The following is a 20,639-nucleotide window of genomic DNA, read 5'->3' as shown; positions in this document are numbered from 1 at the left end:
CGCTGAAGTTAATAATAGATACAAGGAAAACTATGATTCCTCAAAACCAAGCTCTTATCTAATAACCTTTATGGGTGAGCGATGAGTCAGCATTTACCTACAGATGGATTCCAGTGGATGGATGAAGAAGAAATAGTTTCGTTTGATCATAGTTCAGAAGGCTATATTCTGCAAGTTGATTTGGAGTACCCTCAGGAAATTCACGATCAGCATGAAATGCTCTGAAACAGTAAGAACTATCTCCATATTTTTTAAAGCAATTGCATATTCTAGGGCCAAAATTTATGGAGCATCAACCAAAGCTCCCACCATCTTTAGAACACAGGAAGAATTTTATTATCCATTACATAAATTTAAAATTATTCTTTTCGCTTGGTCTACGCCTTACTAAAATACACAGGTTTAAAATTCAATCAAAGCCCATGGATTATGAAGTATATAGAATTCAATACTCATTTTTCAAACTTATGAACAAAGCTTTTTTTTGGCAAGTTGATATTTATTAAAAATAAATATATATAAATACCTTTGATTCTTAAAGAAAAAAATTATTTGTAGGAAAACCATGGAAAATCTTCGCAATCGTCGAGACACACGATTTGTTCATAATAAAAAAACAAGTGGAAAAAATGAGCGTATCACATCGGTGCACAAGAGCTAAAATGTTTAATGGCAATCTCGTAGGAATAGAAATGGCTAAGAAAAAGAAATTAAATAATTAATTCTGATAAGAATTTTGTGTACTATTTCAAGTTATTTTGAATTAGGATGCTGTTTAATCGGCCAATATACAGGGTGTCTCAATTTGCTCGATCAGGCCATTTTTCTCAAAATGTATTTACGCTAGGGTTCTGAAATTTTCAGGGTTTATTTGTTAGGTATGGAAGGCTTTGGTTACTAAATTTCAGAAATATCGAACGATTTTGTGCCGTTTTGGAAAATTTATTTTTTTACCGGTAGGTGTCACGCAAAATGTTTCAATAGAAAAGTTGTAGGGCATAGTCGAAAGTGAGTTTGGAGGTCGGGGAAAAAACAAGTTGTACTAGCAGGCAATAGCCTTTAACGTAAACAATCGTACATAATCACAACACACATGTACATTTATTTTAGGGAACTTATGCTTTCAGCTATGTAGTTAATAATCAGATCTGCAAAAAGTTATTGTTAAAGAAAATTATTACGTTCAACACCTAATTAGACAAAGTAAACAAAGACCGCGTCTTCCATTTCGACGTGGTTACGAGTAAGATCATCAAACAAAGATTTGTAGACCAAAAATTACGCTTATTTTTCTTTTGTTGTTTTTTAACGGGAAATATCAATTGTCCGAGTAGTATTTAAAGCGTTTACATTTCAAAGTTAAAACATTATCTCAGCTTGGCCAATTGTTGTCCAGTATGCCTCTTTACACTCGAGATCAGCGCGCTCATATGCTAGAATTATTTTACGGAGAAGGTCGTCGTAATGCTACTCTAGTAAGTCAGTGATTTCCCAATTGCAGACCAAGTCATACGACGGTTCTTAGAGTGGTCCGCGACTTCGACAACTGAGGTAATATCAATCTGAGGTTTCGTGGTCGTGGTCTCCAGGACATCGACATGGAAAACACCATACTTGCCTACTTCGTCGCCTATCCTCGAGCGAGCGTCAGGACTGCCAGCTTTAACTTAGGGTTGGATCGAAACTACGTTTGAAGAACACTCAAAAGACACCATTTTCATCCTTATTGAGCGACACTTCACTAAGGACTGCATGACGGTGATAGACAGCGCCGACTCGACTTCTGCAATTGGTTTTGCCTCATGGCTGACGCATACCAGGATTTTCACGATCAACTACTGATGTCCGACGAATGTTCATTCGGAAGAGATGGGCCTTTCAACCGTCAAAACCAACATATGTGGGACTACGATAATCCACACTGGGGATTTCCTCACCGCCACCAAGTGCAGTTTCGCTTAAATGTGTGGGCTGGTCTGTTAGGTGACAGAATTATTGGCCCGTTCTTCCTGCCAAATCGTCTGAACGGTCAAAACTACTTGGAGTTCCTTCAAAATGAAATATCCAACGTGTTGGAGGACATTCCTCTGGCCGAGTACAGACGCATCTGGTTCCAGCAAGATGGGCCGCCACCTCACCAATATCGTGACGTGGTTGCATATCTAAACGACGAGTTTCCTGGAAGATGGATCGCAAGAACTGGTCCTGTTCGGTGGCCTGCAAGATCCCCTGATCTAACACCACTCGACTTTTTTCTTTGGGGATTCGTAAAGGACTACGTATATCAAACACCTGTGGCGAGCGTTGAAGATTTACGACAAAGAATCATCGAAGCAAGTCGCCGGGTGACTCCAGAAATGGTTCGGGGAGCATTTCGCAATATGCAACATCGTGCATATTTGTGCATTGCATCAGAAGGTGGCATTTTTGAAAACATTTTGTTAAAGTCATTAAAAAACATTTGTCACTTGGGCTACTTATTATTTGTTTATTTTAGAAATATTAACACTGAAATGCATGTTACCTACAATTCGTTAAAGGCTATTGCCTGCTAGTACAACTTGCTTTTCCCCCGACCTCCAAACTCAGTGAAAAATAGGTGTTTTTCAACCGAACCAAAATTATTTTTACACTTTCGACTATGCCCTACAACTTTTCTATTAAAACATTTTGCGTGACACCTACCGGTGAAAAAAAAAAAATTCCAAAACGGCACAAAATCGTTCGATTTTTCTGAAATTTAGTAACCAACGCCTTCCATACCTAACAAATAAACCCTGATAATTTCAGAACCCTAGCATAAATACATTTTGAGAAAAATGGCCTGATCGAGCAAATTGAGCCTTAAATCTGGCAAACTATATTCTTCCTTGAACCAAATTGTTTTCATTAAACTATCAATTGCTTTCTATCCATGAGGCGAGAAACTTTAATAACAAGTGGCAAAAGTTCATTAATGTCCTTTTAGAAGTAAAATAAGTTTGAAGACAAAGCCATTTTAATTTAGTGATACGATTTTAATTATTTAATTTAAAGATACAAATGTCATAAAAATTCTTAAGGAATGGTTTTAAAATTGTCTCATTCGTTTTGTAGCTAATATGGCACATTGGTCTAGGAACGCTTATTGCACGGACGGGTTCAAGAAAAACGGGTTAGAAGCTCAAAGATTCCACTAGCAGTAGATTCCTAAAAGACTGGTGTCAGATCGACACAAAGTTTAAACATTGTTTTTTTTTGTGATTGGCATGTAACCTGGAGAGGTACAAATAATATTTCGACTGGTTTTACCAAATCGACGAACGATTGAATCTTTGAACTTCTAACCCAATAAGCGTTCTTGGATAGGGCTCGGTGTCGGTAAACTTTTAACCGTAACTAAGACACAAACGAATTTTTTCGAAAAATATTTCGTTGAATAAAAATGTTGTTAATATTTTTCGATCAATTTTATTCGTATAATTTGATTAATACGTATATTTTTTTAAATAAAGTTATCTTTTGATGTAATTATTAGCAAATATGTTCAATAGTTTTTTTCTTAGTTCAACTATTATCCAATAATCTAAAATTCACCTAAGGTTTTTTTTTTCAACCAAAAAATTAAATTATTCTATCACTTTTTGGCCAAAACTTTATTTGATTATCTTCCGTGAGTTTTTCTGTATTTATAGTTGGTAATATTTAAAAAATTCATATTTATCAATTACCGGAAAAAAAATCTTTAGACTTTTGGTTTCTTATCGTACTAAAAAAAAACGATTTTTAAAACTTATGCGCAAGGTAGTTGAAATAAATATTTAACGTTTAATTGTTGCGATTAACCATGGCTGAAACGTATGGGGCGCCAAACCGGAAAAAACTAAATAACATTTCTAGAAATATTTTAACACTTCTAGTATAGGAATATTTTCAAACTCTAGGAATATTTTCAAACTCTAGGAATATTTTCAAACTCTATCAATTTTAAGAATCCTATATATTTTAATAGACTTTCTATAGATATTATAAAGCGTTTCCTAGTTATTTTAAGAGAGACGTTTCCTACATATTTTACGGACATAGAATATTTTTCGGCAAAACGCGGGACAGAAAGCAACGCTTGTAGTTTCCAATCGGAGAGTTGAGTGTGAACACTGTAAAGGCGAACTATGATGGTACTTGTACCGTTGATGGGATAGTTCTTGTACCGTTAATGGGGTGGTTCTTGTACCATTGATGGGATGGTTCTTGTACCGTTGATGGGATGGTTCTTGTACCGTTGATGGGATGGTTCTTGTACCGTTAATGGATTGGTTCTTGTACCATTGATGGGATGGTTCTTGTACCGTTGATGGGATGGTTCTTGTACCGTTAATGGGGTGGTTCTTGTACCACTGATGGGATGGCTCTTGTACCGTTGATGGGATGGTTCTTGTACCGTTAATGGGGTGGTTCTTGTACCATTGATGGGATGGTACTTGTACCATTGATGGGATGGTTTTTGTACCGTTGATGGGATGGTTCTTGTACCGTTAATGGGGTGGTTCTTGTACCATTGATGGGATGGTTCTTGTACCACTAATGGGATGGCTCTTGTACCGTTGATGGGATGGTTCTTGTACCGTTAATGGGGTGGTTCTTGTACCATTGATGGGATGGTACTTGTACCATTGATGGGATGGTTTTTGTACCGTTAATCGGATGGTTCTTGTACCGTTAATGGATTGGTTCTTGTACCATTGATGGGATGGTTCTTGTACCATTGATGGGATGGTTCTTGTACCGTTAATGGGGTGGTTCTTGTACCATTGATGGGATGGTACTTGTACCATTGATGGGATGGTTCTTGTACCATTGATGGGATAGTTCTTGTACCGTTAATGGGGTGGTTCTTGTACCATTGATGGGATGGTTCTTGTACCGTTGATGGGATGGTTCTTGTACCGTTGATGGGATGGTTCTTGTACCGTTAATGGATTGGTTCTTGTACCATTGATGGGATGGTACTTGTACCATTGATGGGATGGTACTTGTACCATTGATGGGATGGTTCTTGTACCGTTGATGGGATGGTTCTTGTACCGTTAATGGGGTGGTTCTTGTACCATTGATGGGATGGTACTTGTACCATTGATGGGATGGTTCTTGTACCGTTGATGGGATGGTTCTTGTACCGTTAATGGGGTGGTTCTTGTACCATTGATGGGATGGTACTTGTACCATTGATGGGATGGTTCTTGTACCATTGATGGGATGGTTCTTGTACCGTTGATGGGATGATTCTTGTACCATTGATGGGATGGTATTTGTACCATTGATGGGATGGTTCTTGTACCGTTGATGGGATGGTTCTTGTACCGTTGATGGGATGGTACTTGTACCATTGATGGGATGGTTCTTGTACCGTTAATGGGATGGTACTTGTACCATTGATGGGATGGTACTTGTTACATTGCAGGGATGGTTCTTGTACCGTTGATGGAGAGGTACTTTTACCGTTGATGAAAAGCCTCCACTGAAAGATCTAGTGTCCGAATCTGCATCCTTCAATAAGCGATCTGATTTACGGGTATCCTCTGGAAAACCTGGTCTCCTAATTCCTAATTGAACTCGGATGCTTGAGCTCTACGTGTTCTCGCCTCAAGAAAATTTATGGTCAACGGTACAAGTACCATCCCATCATAGTGTTCACACTCAACTCTCCGATTGGAAACTACAAGCGCTGCTTTCTCTCCCGCGTTTTGCCGAAAAATATATTATGTCCGTAAAATATGTAGGAAACGTCTCTCTTATAATAACTAGGAAACGCTTTAAAATATATAGGATTTTTAAAATTGATAGGTAATTATAAAATATTCCTAGAGTTTGAAAATATTTCTAGAGTTTGAAAATATTCCTAGAAGTTTGAAAATATTCCTAGAAGTTTGAAAATATTCCTAGAATTGTTAAAATATTCCTAGAAATGTTATTTAGTTTTTGCGGTTTGGCGCCCCATATATAAGCCAATAAATAATATAACAATAATAACCAGCGGCAACTTTTAGGAGTGTATACAGTAGCGTAACTAGGAACTCCGGGGCCCCCCTTGAAAAACGACTCGGGGCCCTTTTAATAAGCATCAATTTCAATCATAAACGTTTGGGGGCCCCCTAGTTCTCGGGGGCCCCCCCGCGCCACGAGGTCTGCGGGGGCGCTATTTACGCCACTGAGTGTATATCGTATAGCTTTGCTGTGTGCAACCGACACCTGTTTTCTTTGAAGGACTATGAAGAACTCCTTTCTACGTGTAACTTATTTGTCTACGACAACGTCTGCTACTGTTGACATTATCTATACGCACACTATGGAAGTTAAGCGTAGAAAAATTAACTTGGGAGAAAATGAGTAAACTTGTAAGACTAAAACTCCTTTATTTATTCACCCTACACGTTTACTAGTCCTTACTTATGTTGTCTATTAAGGAAGTAAAATTTCCATAGCTTACTAAAAGGATATTATTTCAGAAGTGGAGAAAGAAACGTAATTAGCCTTTTCAGTTTACATAGAGCCACATAGTGGCAAATGCGAGAAGCTCATGAAATGCTGGATTTTCGTCTGCTAAGCAGACGATTTTTCCATAAAGCGTCTGCTTAGCAGACGAAAATCCAGCAGTTTATGAGCTTCTTGCATTTGCCACTACGTTTCTCTATGTAAACTGAAAAGGCTGATTATTGAAAGTGCGATACTTGTACCCGGGTGCTTGTAAGGACTTGCCACTCAATCGCGTTGTGGGGGCATTGAGGACCAAAAATGCCCATCTCACTGAAACGTCGCCCCGTATTTTAGTAAACTGCGCAAACGACACAGGTTATATTGCGCTCTGGCCAGATGTCTGTAGACTTCCGCGGCCCAGATTAGAAAGGGAATTTTATGACCAACTTTATCCATTTTGTTAAAATAAAATGTATTTCACCGTTTCATTAGTCAGCATTGACACTTCAGTTTATTTCGTGATTTATCTATCCATCCTTTTCGGAATTAAGTGTAAGATACTAGCAGCACCAGATGAAAACATAGTTATATTATTTGCTAAACCATGGTTTTTATTATAAAAAATAGTTAAAGTAGTTCACTATTATCCATGGGTAGACAAATACGAGTTTTCCATTAGTGTTTTATTACATTTTAGTCGGGGTACATCACAACTGGAACAATAAATATGATTGATTAACGAAGAAATATGGTCTATATTTCCAGAAAAAAACAATTTGCTTTAATTCGTAAATATTTCGAAGAGTTATAATTTGATCTTATTTCTCTTAAAAAAACAAGTGTGTACAAATTTATTTAAATAAAAGTTCATATCGGCTTCATGATAAAAAAATACATTCGGGGAAAGTAAGGCGGTGGTGAATTTATTGCGATCAAGATAATGTTTTTTTTTTCAAACTATATAATTAGTTGATAAACAAACTCGAGATTTTACCGTTAAATTATCTGGAAGTTTTCCGATTAATCATGGTTAACTGAATTTACCGGTTGAAACGATCAGAAAAATCCGAGCCCTATTCTTGGACGTGCCATATAAACCACAGAACGAATTAGACAAACTTAAAAGCATTCTTTTAGAAATCTTATGAAATTTGTATCTTTAATTTTGATAATTAAAATCGTTCGTAACGACAAAATGTTTTTATTTTATTTGGAACCGTGTCAATAAAATTAAAATGGCTTTGTCTTCAAACTCATTTTACTTCTAAAAGGACATTAATGAACTTTTGCCACTTGTTATTAAAGTTTCTCGCCTCACGGATAAAAAACCATTGATAGTTTAATGAAAACAATTTGGTTCAAGGAAGAATATAGTTTGCCAGATTTAAGGCTGTGTCCGGTGTTTGGGTTTGTTTTTTGGGAGCCCATATCTCTGAAACGAAGCACTTTAGGACCCCTGTTTACTGGACATTTTTTACTCATAGAGACCCATAGAATGCATATAGAAAGTTTCGGTACTCTTATCCGTAACACCCTGTATACGACAAATACTACTAAAATCGCGTTAGTGATTTTGATAGTAAGAGATATGTTATAGAGGGAATTGAAGCACTAGCATTTATGAATTACCGTATTGCATCATTCAATAATAAAGATAAAATAAAGTCAATACCAATTTAGTTACACAATTTATAATTTGAATATCTAGTTAATTTGATTTTGGTGCACGTCGTTGTGTTAAAATAATTGCCATGGTGTTAATAAAAATAATGCTAAAAACCGATTTTTTTATTTAGTTTTAAGCTTATTTATCCCATAGGCAATAAACGAACTGTGATCCTTATACTAGGTAAGTAATAAAATGAAATCAAAATGGCTGCCAACTAAAGCCTAGATACCTCAGAAAAAAACCAATACCTCGTAAGGGATTAAACACGTAAGAAAACAAAATAGCCGCCAGCCCTAAACTAGGTAAGTAATAAAATAAAATCAAAATGGCCGCCAACCAAAGCCTACATACATAATAAAAAACCAAATGCCCTCTAATCACAGATTAGGTTCACGGGAAAATACAATCTTAACATGGCATTCAAATTTCGCGCTATTATTGGTAGCATGTTACCTGACAGGATTTAGCTTTCTACACTACTAACCTTTTTCTAATTAGCTTAGTTCAAATGATAACATTTTTTGTTGAAAATGAGGATAGAGCAAGGGAAACGGATAAATTAACTGTTATGATTCACGGTTTTTTATTTGGTTTAAAAACGTTTTCATGTCTACTAAAACAAAACACATAATGTTCTTATCTTATCTCATAGGAACGTTTTCTAATTTTATTATATATGATTATTAAGGGCAGTTGATTAAAGATCACCAGCTGGTTAACATAAATATTAAAACTTTTAGCCATGGTTTATTATAAATTGTTAAATTTTAAAAAAGCTGCTACTTCATGACTTAGAAAAAAACTTTATTTTATTCGGAGCTTTCGGACCGTGGTCCTTCTTCAGCGAGTGACTGTTACAAGTGATTCCTTAACACGAATACAAAACCAAAAATATTTCTACCATTGGGCAATGAGCTTTAACCCTACTCTCGGACTTTCATCGCGTGTTGCAATACCGTGCCAGACTCTCGGTCGCCTCTCTGGGTTCTCCGCGTTAAGATTATTATATACTAAAAATACTATAAGACGCTACCGTTAGGTAGCCCAGAAAAAAACGTATTTACAAGAATCGTTCAAAAATTATACAATGCTTAAACTTACAAAATTACATATATGTAAAAAACAACAATATTACTAATTAATTCTATTTATAGCAGTTACCTTATGGGCTACAAATTCTTTAGGTAAAACTGTATCCATTCTGTCCTAACTATTCTTCTATACAATTACCCTATATTTTAATTTTATATTTATCCAAAATAAATAAACCCCAACCTTTTACTCCAACTGAGCCACTTTCCAGATTTAAATTCCCGCCTTGTTCAATGAACACTGACTCTTTGAAATTTCTTTTAAACCAATTAGTTTCGTTACAAATCATTCTCGCCGAATCCCATTCAATTTTATGCTTATTATTTTTTACTATATGATACGCCAGGCCGTTTTTCTGATCTTTCTTTTTTACACAATTTTGATCTTCGTTCCGTCTCTTTTGCAGAGTTCTTTTTGTTTGACCTATATATGTTTCCTTACAGTTGCAGTCGATTGCGTAAATAACCCCTGTTTTTTTTATTGTCTTCAATTAGCGGTTTATTTTTTACAATATTTGATTTCAGCGTGTTTACGGTTCTGTTAACTAACGTTACACCAAGCTTTTTTAATTGACGTCTCGTTTTTTCACTAATATTTTTTATGTAAGGTAAACTAAGTACATTTTTAGGGGTCTCTTTTTTTATTATAATTTTCAGATTATTATCATTAAATATAGAGTTAATTAAGTGTTTTGGATAACCACTATCAAGTAATTGTTGACAATACATATCTTTATCATTAACAGGGTGATCTGAAATGTATTCTATTCTTTGTTTCAGGGATTTAATTAAACCTATTTTAATGTTGATATGGTGGCAAGAATTAAAATTTAAAAACGTTTTTGCGTGCGTGGCTTTTTGATACATGGAACATTCGAACCGTCCATTTTGATGTTTGACCATTACGTCAAGAAATGGAAGGGCTCTTTCTATCTCCCCATCCATCGTGAAGGAAATGTTTTTATGAATCTTATTGACAATATTTAGTAACCGCTCTGTTAATAGGGCTTTTTTCTTAATGAAAAATATATCGTCCATAAACCGATACCATAGTTTTATATTATCCTTAATTTGTTTCTTCTTAAATATTGATTGTTCTACATGTTCCATGACCATGTTAGCAATTGGGGCAGATAAAGGATTACCCATTGCTAAAACAGTTCCCTGCATATAAAAATTACCGTCATAGGTAAAGTAAGTATTTTTTAAACAAATTTCACTTAACTTAATAATTGTTTTAATGCTCAGGCCTGTACGTGTCTTTAGTGTTTTATCTTTTTTAAGATAACTCCTTAATACTGTGAGAGCTAGTTCTACTGGAACATTACCATATAAATTAACTACATCTAAATTCCCTATTTCTTCATCATTTTCAATAGAAGTTGCTCGTAAAACGTCTACAAAATGGTAGGAGTTTTTTAGAGAATGGTCATTATTTCCTATTAAAGGAGCCACATTTTAACTAGTTCCTTAGCGCAACTATAGGTGGGGCTATTCATGGAGGACACAATAGGTCTCAACGGGTTTCCTGGTTTGTGAATTTTTACTAAACCGTAAATATGAGGCGCTTTTAAAACTGGGGGAATAAATTTATATTTTTCCTTTCCGTCTTCGATTTCTCTAGTGTCCACCGCTTCGTTAATGATACTTCGAACTTGTCCGATTAATTTATCAGTAGGGTCATTTTTAATTTTCTTATAGCCTTGTGCTTTGAATAATTCCCTCATTTTTTCGTCATAATCCATTGCGTTCATTACAACTATTTTCCCTCCCTTATCAGCTTGAACAATTTTTATGTTATTATTCCTTTTTATTAATTTTAAAGCTGTTTTTTCTAGGGTTGATAAGTTTAATTCCGTGGTTTCCCATTCTGCTTCTTTTGAATACGTAAATAATTTACGAGATATAACATGGTGTCAGAAGTGAACACGAACGTCGCGCATATTTATTTATAGTTAAATGTCTTTAGTGCTTCACCCCAGTCTTCTGAAAATCTTTACGGTTATGGCAAGTAATATTCCGACTGTCAAGCCTTTTCATGCAGGATCCCACGCCACCGAGTCATGGAAATTTTGGCGTTATTATTTTATGGACTACCTCTCAGCTTTGAAAGAAGGTACGAAGACAGCGTTGTTTCGACACGTATGCTGGGATGAAATGAAGCAACAGTGCCGTTTATTTAACTTGAAGCCATTGGCGAAAGCAGCAGAGGTTACGTTGCATCAGATAAACAGTACGACGCCTATTATAATGAAATTTCGGCGTCATTTGTTGCTTTGGGAATTAAACAGAAGCAAGGTGAACCATTCCGAGAATTTTATTCTCGGTTACGTCTAGCGATTGATGAATGCAAATATAGAAGCGCCATGGAACGAATGCTGCGGGGTAAGGTGGTACATGGTTTACAAGATAGATCCTTACAAGAGCGACATCTCCGGAAAGCTGGAAGGAAAGTGAAGTCGTTAAATGAAATTATAAGCGAGTTTAAGGCAGCCGAATTGTCAAAAGCTCAAGCAATTGCCATGAATGAACCGCGCAGTGAGGTGCATTCCCTAAATGGATCAAAGTTCGTCAGCAAGTCTAAAACACGGAAAGACGATGGAAAGTGAAAGACTACGGAAGTGAAAGATTGTGGATATTGCGACTTGAAGCATTCACCGAGAAAGCTGCGGGCTAAGGAACCACTTCGCTTTAAAATGCCGTAAAGACAAGAAATATAAAGAGACGAAACCTCAACGTCCGCCACAGGGGAATCATTGAGTCGATGCCATTACTCAAGAAAAAGATGATGTGGTATATATAGGTATAGTAGACAAGTTTGAAGGTCAAACCCGTCGGTAGTGCGAATTCCTGCATACAGTTGGGTCTAGTCAAAAAGATAAGTCATAACCAACATAAACACTCCAAGTAGAGTCCTTGAAGAATATTCAGATGTCTTTCAAGGAATGGGTCGATTAAAAAGAATTGTGAAGATTCACCTCAAGAAAGATGCCACTCCGCACGTCGCAGGTCCGAGAAAGAACCTACTGGCTCAGCATGATCGAGTTAAACGAGAGCTGCTGCGGATGGTAGAATTGAACGTCATAAAGAAAGTCGAAACACCAACGGAATGGGTCAGTAACATGGTGGTTATTGACAAACCAAACAAAGTACGAATCTGCCTAGATCCGAGAAAATGAAATTCCGAAATAATGTGTCCACATTATCCGATTCTAAATGGTGAGAGGCTCTTTGCGGAACTTCAGGGATGTAGGATTATTACGCTACTAGACGCAAAGGATGGATTCTGGCAGTTGCCACTAGATGAAGAGTCATCGTATCTTACTACATTTACAACGCCATGGGGAATATATCGCTTCCTGGTCTAACCATTTGGTTTGAATAATGCCCCAGAAGTTTCAAAGGGCGATGGACGAAATATTTGAGGAAGAGCCAAACATCAGCCCTTACTTTGATGACACGGTCCTGGGATCTAAAAATGTGGAAGAGCATTGTGTTTTATTGCGAAAGACTTTGTCCATCGCGAGAGAAGCTAATCTGAGGTTTAATCCAAAAAAGTCCAGTTGGCTAAAACGAAGTTAAAGTATATTGGTCATATAATCATAGAGAATGGCCTGGAAGCGGATCCAAGTAAAAATGAAGCTGTAACGAAGTTTTCGCAGCCGGAAAATAAAGAAGATCTTCATCGATTCTTGGGGATGATTACGTATTTAGCCAAATTTACTCCAAACCTTTCTTCTATGACTCACTCATTGCGCCAACTTATGAAGCAAACGTCCGATTGGCTGTGGGATGCGAATCTCCAGAGAGACTTCGACGCTATCAAGAACGCATGAGTAAACGCGCCTTGTTTACGATTCTTCAACCCTGAGCAACCAGTTGTCTTATCGGTTGATGCCAGCCAATATGGATTAGGGGCTGTTCTTCTTCAAATTGAGAAGGGAGCTTTTAGCTGTAATTTTTAGTCTCGAGCATTTCCATTACACTTATGCTACAGGATACGCATTTCATAGAGGAGTCAACTTCGCTACCAGTTCAAGTCTTTCTCTTGACTACTGCGTCAAAGTCGAGAAGGGAAGAGTATGACTGATAATGACCTGGAGCTTTAAGAAGTTATCTATCATGCTAATAATGGTTGGCCAGGTGCAAAGACGAGATCCTATTTTCACTGTAGAGACGAACTCTACGTATCTTCAGCTGGAATAATTTGTAGAGGGCAGCGTCTAGTTGTGCCAGTAAAAGCCCGTCGGGGTATATTCGATATAATTCATGCTGCTCATAGAGGGGTCGTGGCAGGAAAAGCTACAGCGAGGGAATACTTTTATTGGCCTGAAATGTACCGGGAGGTTGAAGATTACGTTAAAAAATGTACCATTTGCCAAGCATATCAGCGAAATAACCAGTAAGAGCCCTTGGTAGATCGTGAATTACGTTCGGAATCGTTTTTACATTCGTCCAGGTCACTCGACTGTAGAAGACTGTCACTCAGATACCATACCAGAGTTAACCCAGTTTCCTGAGGTTATTCCGGATCCAATAACGGAACCAACAGTTCCAGAACCAGTTTCGGAATCTACTCTAGCTCCTGAGTCACGTGTCAGTTAAAGAGTCCTACATCACCCGTTTGGATGAAAGACTACATTCGTTTCAAAAAATAATTAAAAGAAAAAATCTTTACATACATAACAAATCATGCCAAGAAACGATAAGGTACTATAATGAAAAGCTAATGTTTAGGACAAAAACCTAGGAGACCTACGATATCTGCCGAAAGTCGTCTACTTTGGCCCAATATAAAGAAACTAATCAAAAAAGGCACATGCATCACGTGCTCCAAGTGCTCAAAACTCGGTAAACGAAAATAATTGAGGTAAATATAACATAAAAATTAACAATTTTAAACAATGAATTATATCCCCACCCAGGGCCGGCGGATAATGTGGGTATGGTGGGTAGAAGTACCCACCCGGGAATTCCGGGTGGGTATTTTACCCACCCGGAATTGATGTCATCAAAGTCGGTACTGTGGGGATAGAGCCACGGCCATTGTCACAGAATAGCTAGGTTTCCACAATTTTCCAGGGACTACGTATTTTTCCTATCCCCTCCTTGATTAAGTTAATTCATTCAGTATAAAAACTGCAGAAGTAAATTTGTAAAATAGGTTATTAAATATTAGTTTTTAATTCTAATGAGACAAGCGTGAATAGCAAAATGCAGTCTTCCCCAAGGGCAAATCACAACTTAAGCATAGACCTTTGACAAGTCTTTTCATTTCCTTCGCGTCCATCCCCTTTCTATTTCTGAAAATACGGTAAAGACTGACTTCTATCGGGAAGTGATGAAGAAGTTAAATACAACACTATTTTTATCTCATGCTTTAAATATCGGTGCTGTTGAAAACTATGCACGCGGCACTGCCCCGATTGAAATAGATTAAAGTAAATCATCAAAATCAAAATTTAACAAGTTGGCAAGCCAAAATATACCTCTCCTCGGAAGTATGGTCCCTAGTGGTATTAATTTCTCGACACGACCCCCAAAGATATCTCCGCAATTCAGAGTTATTTACGAAAAACGTATTCTCGGTTCAAACTCTGCCCGGTATAAAATTTTAATTTTAATTTAAATAATTGAGACGAAACAATCAAGTTTAATTTATTCAGAATATTATAAATTAAGTAGTTACAACAGCGAGTTAGATTCACTAAAACAATGCACAATTGAACTTAACCCTATTTACAGTACATGTTTATCAGTTGAATATAATACTAAGCAAATTTTAATGAAAGAAACATCTACAGATGGTATTTGTATTTTTCTCGCTTACGAAATTATTGGAGTTTTAAATCCAATGTTTATCAGCAAAGCTACACTACACTAACTAACTAATGAAACTCGTGAGAAATCATAACGTAGTGATTTAAGAAAACAAACGTTTATTAAGAATGAGTAATTTACAAGATGAACGACATATTAGGAGTGACGGCAATAATAAACGCTGTAAGCGAATATATATACACATAAGGTTAAAAAATAGTAAGATAAGATTAGTGATTAAAAATATATCTTATTTACAATAAACATTTTTAACCTATTAAAAAAAACTAAACGAGAAAAGCCGATAACGCTTTTTATCTTCAACAGAAATACTTGCCGCATCTTTAACGCTCATTTTATTTCAACTTCCAGTTGACGTTGTGGCACATACCGCATGAAAAAGACCAATGCCGTCCAATTTCCAATATCATATAATGACTCGCACACCCAAGAAATCATTGACTGCGTTAGAAATCGTAGATATCCAAATATCCACACCAAATATATTTACAAGAAGCAAAAACCTTACCATCAATAAAGCACAGAGAACCACTTGGCTAACCGCCAGCTCTTAAAGCAATTAACGTTAAATTATCTCCTTTGAATTAACACAACTATATATAGGTCGTTAAGAATACCCGTAAATAAATAACAAAAAAAACTAACAAAGTGGACCACCCACAGGGTCTACCCTTTAACCCTCTAATCTCGGCTGACTGCGCTAAAACAAGATTTAACCTTTAAAAAAAACCAGATTAGGCCTTCATAAATTCATTAATAAAAAAAGACTTTATTACCTATTATGCTTACGATGCCTGTCTTAATTTCAGGGAATCTAGGCTGCTATCGGTGGTTCTGTGGTAGAGCGCTCGACTGCCAGTCCGAATGGTCTAGGTTCGAAACCTGGGTGGCGCATTTGTTTTTAATCAATAGAGAAACGCTAAATTTGAATTTCTTCGATGCAATAATATCAATTTCAATTCTATTTCAATTAAACCAAAATTTCGTACTCTATTAAATACGCTTCCGATAAAGCTGAAGGTCTAATTTTCAATAAGGCGTAACAAGTGTCGGTGGTTCTGTGGTAGAACGTCCGCCTGTCAATCAGGAGGTCTCGGGTTCAAATCCCGCCCGATGCGATCGCAAATTGATACTAAGACGAATACCGTGTACAACTGGTGGAAACCCTGCCATTGGACGTTGAGAGGTAGCGTTACACTCAGCACTCGGTCCGTCCCAAAGTCATTAAGAAAAAAGTGGAGAGAAAACGCCCAAATAAACCCAACAGACTCAACATGCACAACCATCAGAACACAAATACAACAAATTCAACACTCACAACCTACGCATAAACATTACAAAAACGTAATACACCAAACCGTCACGACGGTGAGCGAAAAAACACCATCCAAACCAAACCGCAAATGAATTCGTTAACGCTCACCGTCACACGGTGGTTTTGCCAACCCTTCGAGAAACTGCGAACGCAGAGATCTCGAGAAACTGCGTACGCAGTGATTACACTTTGCACCGAAAATGCGAACGCGTTCGCAGGCCTGACAGACCCACAGACGTACAGACCTACAGACCCACAGACAGACACGGTGGTTGTATACATAAAATGACAAAAGCATAATTTTCATAAGTGTATTTAAAAGTTAATGTTTGTCGTCATTAGTCTCTTTGTATCAAACATTTATATAAAATAGTTATTAGCTACCTCCCGTTGTGAAGTAGGAATTATAAGTGCATATGCATACACTATAAATTTTAGAAGGTAAACGATACTAAATGTATATTACATATATGATATTGAGTTGATTATTTGGTTAGTAGTGGGCTCTAATGTAAGTGTTCAAAAAATAAATAACTGATTCTCCCTAAACTGCTTATTTGACACCAAAGCCATAAAGTCTCCATTTATTTTTTAAATAATTGTAATTTAAATAATCGGTGGCTAATTTTAAGGAACGAAGTCTTCTACCACAAATTGGGGTAGTAAAAGTACCCACAGTTGTCAGTACTACGTTTTATAACGTTGTCTCTACCTTTCTATATAATTGAGTTTAAATATTAGTACTCAGATCCTTCAAACATCGTTACACGTAGCCATATGAATTTTAATAGCTACATGAAATCACGCGTCAAAATCTTTGTAAAAATTGTTGAATCAGTTCATTTCCGAAAATGCAAAGCGCAGTACATTTTTTGCATTGCGCAATTAATACTATAAAATAATAAATTTGAATAATACAAAATTTTTGTAGTTTTTACCTCTATCAATTTCTCTTAATTAGTATTATATAGGCCTATCTTTTTATGTAGGATAACCCAATATATCCGCCCCCCCCCCTTCTTCTGACTACCCACCCGAGATTAACACGATCCGCCGGCCCTGTCCCCACCCAAATCCCTTGTTTTTACTCCTGGTTCCGCTTAGATGGTAGATTAAATAAAACAAAGAAATGTAATTGGCCAGAACCGAGTGACGTCACTGCAACTTTGAGAAGGCTAACTATTAGAGAACCGAATAGAGTGTAGAAGGCAGGGAACAGACTAAAAATAAGACAACGCGTAAACCAAAACCACCCAAACGAGGCTACCTTTATAGCATTTTTTACTAACCTTGGGTGTTACTGACTAATCCGCCAGTTTCAAATCGGCACGTGGTCCATTGCAAAAATCGTTCTAGTTACATTCTGATTTCTATACTGTAGAGTTTTATCAAAATGTTGTCAGTTGTTCGATAAATTTAACCATTGAAATAAAAATATATTTACTGAGATCGATATTGTTCTGGCGGTCTCGCCAGACATAAAAAGTACTCTAGATTCTTGAACACTCAATTGATATCCGCTATGGTGTCTCGGTTGGGACCACTTTCTAGAAACACTTACGGCGGCTATCATTTATCATTATACGGTGCCGACATCTATTTTAGAAATAATATATTTAAGCCACGGGCTTAAGTTATTCTCAGTGTTTCTAACCGCTGGTGGTAGATGACGACACCGTACAAGATTCCATACACGATTCCAAGAAAGTGTCCCGGCTAAATATTGTCACGCTTATAATTTACGAGACGTTTGTTGAAAATAGAAATGGTTTTTATTTACACTTTATTTACAGAATGGTTTAATTGAAATAAGTCAAGAGCGCGGCGGTGAAACGGGGTTTCTCTCGTTAGGGATAATTTCCTCACGAGGCGCAGCTTTTACAGCTATATAATCCCCGTGAAGGAAATTGGTGTCCAGGGCGAGCTTTTGCAGCCTTTCCTCCAGATCACCAAACCTGTAGTAGGCTGGACTTTTCAGTCTTAAGATCCCACTACAGGCGGCCGAGAGATACTCTAAAAACCTCACCGAAGCGCGGCTTTTATACCCGCCGGAGTTGACAACAGCGCTACTAGTGGTAGCGTCTGACGCTTGTGGCTTGCCTGACAGTCTTATGATTGTGAATGATTAATGTGTGGTCCGTCCGCGACAGCTCCCCCTTAAGGAAAAAGCCGTCCCGGCGTAGATGATGGAAACAGAAAGAAAATTAATGGTTAATGATGGAGCCCGAGGTGATCTCCTTCAGAATGCGGCGACGAGTAGTCTGAACATCGATAGGAGCGTCGATACTCGTGAATCCCCGAAGGTAGCGGTCAACCCAAGTGCAAACGTAAATTCCACTGTCCGCACTGTGTTGCGGCACAACTAAGGATGAGAGCCGTAGAGAGAAAGAGTCTGCATCGAAATCCAAAATTCCACGGAGAGCAGCCTCGGTGGTCAGATACTGTTTGAGTAAATCCAGCGATTAGGTGCGATCGTAGAGTCCCAATAGATTATGGTGGAGCGGGAAAAATCGACAAGCACTAGAGCCCAGTGGTGGTGGTCATAATAAGGTATGATCAAAAATTGGTACCCAAAGAGCTCCGGTTCCGAGGAAGTGAAATGCACCGCCTCAGAAGGTGGATTTGTGGTTAAAAAGGTAGAAAACGACACGGGATAGGAGAAAGCTGTGTTGGCTGGTTCGACGGAAAGACGATTCTGCATGAAAAAATTCATCACCGATGCTGTTTGAGCGTATGCCGACAGATCGTGGGAGTCCATGGGTGGTATCTTTAGGCAGGCCAAATCGCTTGGCGTAAGAGAAATTCCGAATTTCTCCTGACCCAGAGTTTGAGTAGAGTTCTGGCGGGAAATGTGATGAACGACGGCGGCCGCCGACGGTGAAGGTGGCGGCAACGCTAATGGCGACGGACGGCGTTGAAGACGGCGTTCATTCCGTCGATTCTGTTTTTCCACAAGGCGAAGAACGGATGGATGAAGAGGATCCTGTACTTTGAGAGCCTTTGTCTTAGCCTGATATCGATGGCGGCGTTGTTGATGGGATGGTTTCATCGTAAACAGTTTTGTTTAGTTTCGTCTTTTTTGTTTTTGTTTATTTGTAGTGAGCGTGTCTGTGGTTCCGGACTGAAGGAGCGAGAAGTGAAAAATAGATTTGGCGCCAATTTTCTCGTTACAACAACAAATGCGTGGCAGCCGTGAACTTCCATTGGTCAAAACGTAAAGCGATCGGGGCTTACTCGTTGGCGACTCGAGCGACGAAGTTCCTTTTGGCTAGACGCGGGCGAGTCCATCTGAGAAGGTAGTTTCGGGGGTGTACGTGTACAATAGGAATTAGATCGAGGGGATTTGTTGAGCTCAGTCGGGGGATCGTCGAATGAGTAACGGATGATCTTGGGGTTTGGTTGAAAAGAAACCCGTAAGGTGGCAGAAGGTGTTTGGAGCTTTAAAAAATCTTTTCGCGGGAAATATGGTTTTAGGCGCTCCACAGACACAAGTCAGTTTTTGTTCCTTCGGAGTTGCGTATTTCGAAATTATTGGTGGCAGTTTGGCGAATGATTTGATATGGTCCGGCATATGGACTCAGCAATTTTTCGCAAAGTCCTGGAACTCGGCGAGGAGATTTGAGATAAACCAAGTCACCCTGTTGATACGTGTATTCTCGGCGTGTCTTATCAAAGCGTTCCTTGTCCTTTTGTTGAGCTATGGCGTGACGAGAGGCTGCTAAATCCCGAGCGCGTTGAGCGTACAGGATGTTCTCAAATCCAAACTGGCTTTTAACGGTGGTGGCTGGTAACTGCAAAGTAGCATCGAGGCGAAGGTCGGCTTCGTAACCATGAAGAAGAAAAAATGGAGTGTATTTCGTCACGGCATGTACAGAGGTGTTATAAGCAAACACTAAAAATGGCAAGAAACGGTCCCAATCGCGATGATTGCTGGAAACGTATTGGGCCATCATGTCAGCCAGAGTTTTGTTGAATCGTTCTGTCTGGCCGTTCGTACGGGGGTGGTACGCGGTAGTTCGTCAGTGTTCGATGGTAAAAAGCTTGTTGATTTCTTCCACAAGTTTATTTACATTTTCTGTCCCTCTATCCGTGATTAGTTCCCGTGGGGCGCCGTAGTGCAGAATTACATCTTTAGTGAGAAATTGAGCAGTTTCTTCTGCGGTACCTCGTGGGATTGCCTTGGCGACCACGGTTCGAGTGCAATAGTCTGTGCATACCAAAACGTGAACGTTACCATCGTGGGATTGTGGGAAGGGCCCCAGTTTGTCAA

General features: G+C 38.1%; 1 protein-coding gene across 1 annotated transcript; it reads right to left on the bottom strand.

The window, feature by feature from the left end:
• Positions 1-282: 282 nt before the first annotated feature.
• Positions 283-10,958, bottom strand: LOC149959176 (uncharacterized). Its single transcript, XM_090167355.1, has 4 exons — positions 10,694-10,958; positions 10,513-10,652; positions 10,120-10,377; positions 283-312 (listed from the first exon to the last, which is right to left on the bottom strand). The coding sequence occupies exons 1-4, from the start codon at positions 10,956-10,958 to the stop codon at positions 283-285; spliced, it is 693 nt and encodes a 230-aa protein (XP_090023481.1).
• Positions 10,959-20,639: the final 9,681 nt, after the last annotated feature.

This window comes from Leiobunum rupestre, chromosome 2 (assembly GCF_980474605.1).
Source record: "Leiobunum rupestre chromosome 2, qqLeiRupe1.1.hap1, whole genome shotgun sequence".
In the NCBI taxonomy this organism is placed as follows: Eukaryota; Metazoa; Arthropoda; class Arachnida; order Opiliones; family Sclerosomatidae; genus Leiobunum; species Leiobunum rupestre.
The sequence above is the reverse complement of the archived record's forward strand: the minus strand, read 5'-3'. Positions and strand labels throughout refer to the sequence as shown.

What these genes read in the sequence shown, in the direction of transcription:
- LOC149959176 (XM_090167355.1), bottom strand. Translation starts at nt 10,958, where the DNA reads ATGGATTATGACGAAAAAATGAGGGAATTATTCAAAGCACAAGGCTAT. An exon ending in CATGAATAGCCCCACCTATA is followed by an intron (nt 10,653 to 10,693) that starts GTTGCGCTAAGG and finishes CTCCTTTAATAG; the next exon opens with GAAATAATGACCATTCTCTA. An exon ending in CAGTAGAACTAGCTCTCACA is followed by an intron (nt 10,378 to 10,512) that starts GTATTAAGGAGT and finishes TTTTATATGCAG; the next exon opens with GGAACTGTTTTAGCAATGGG.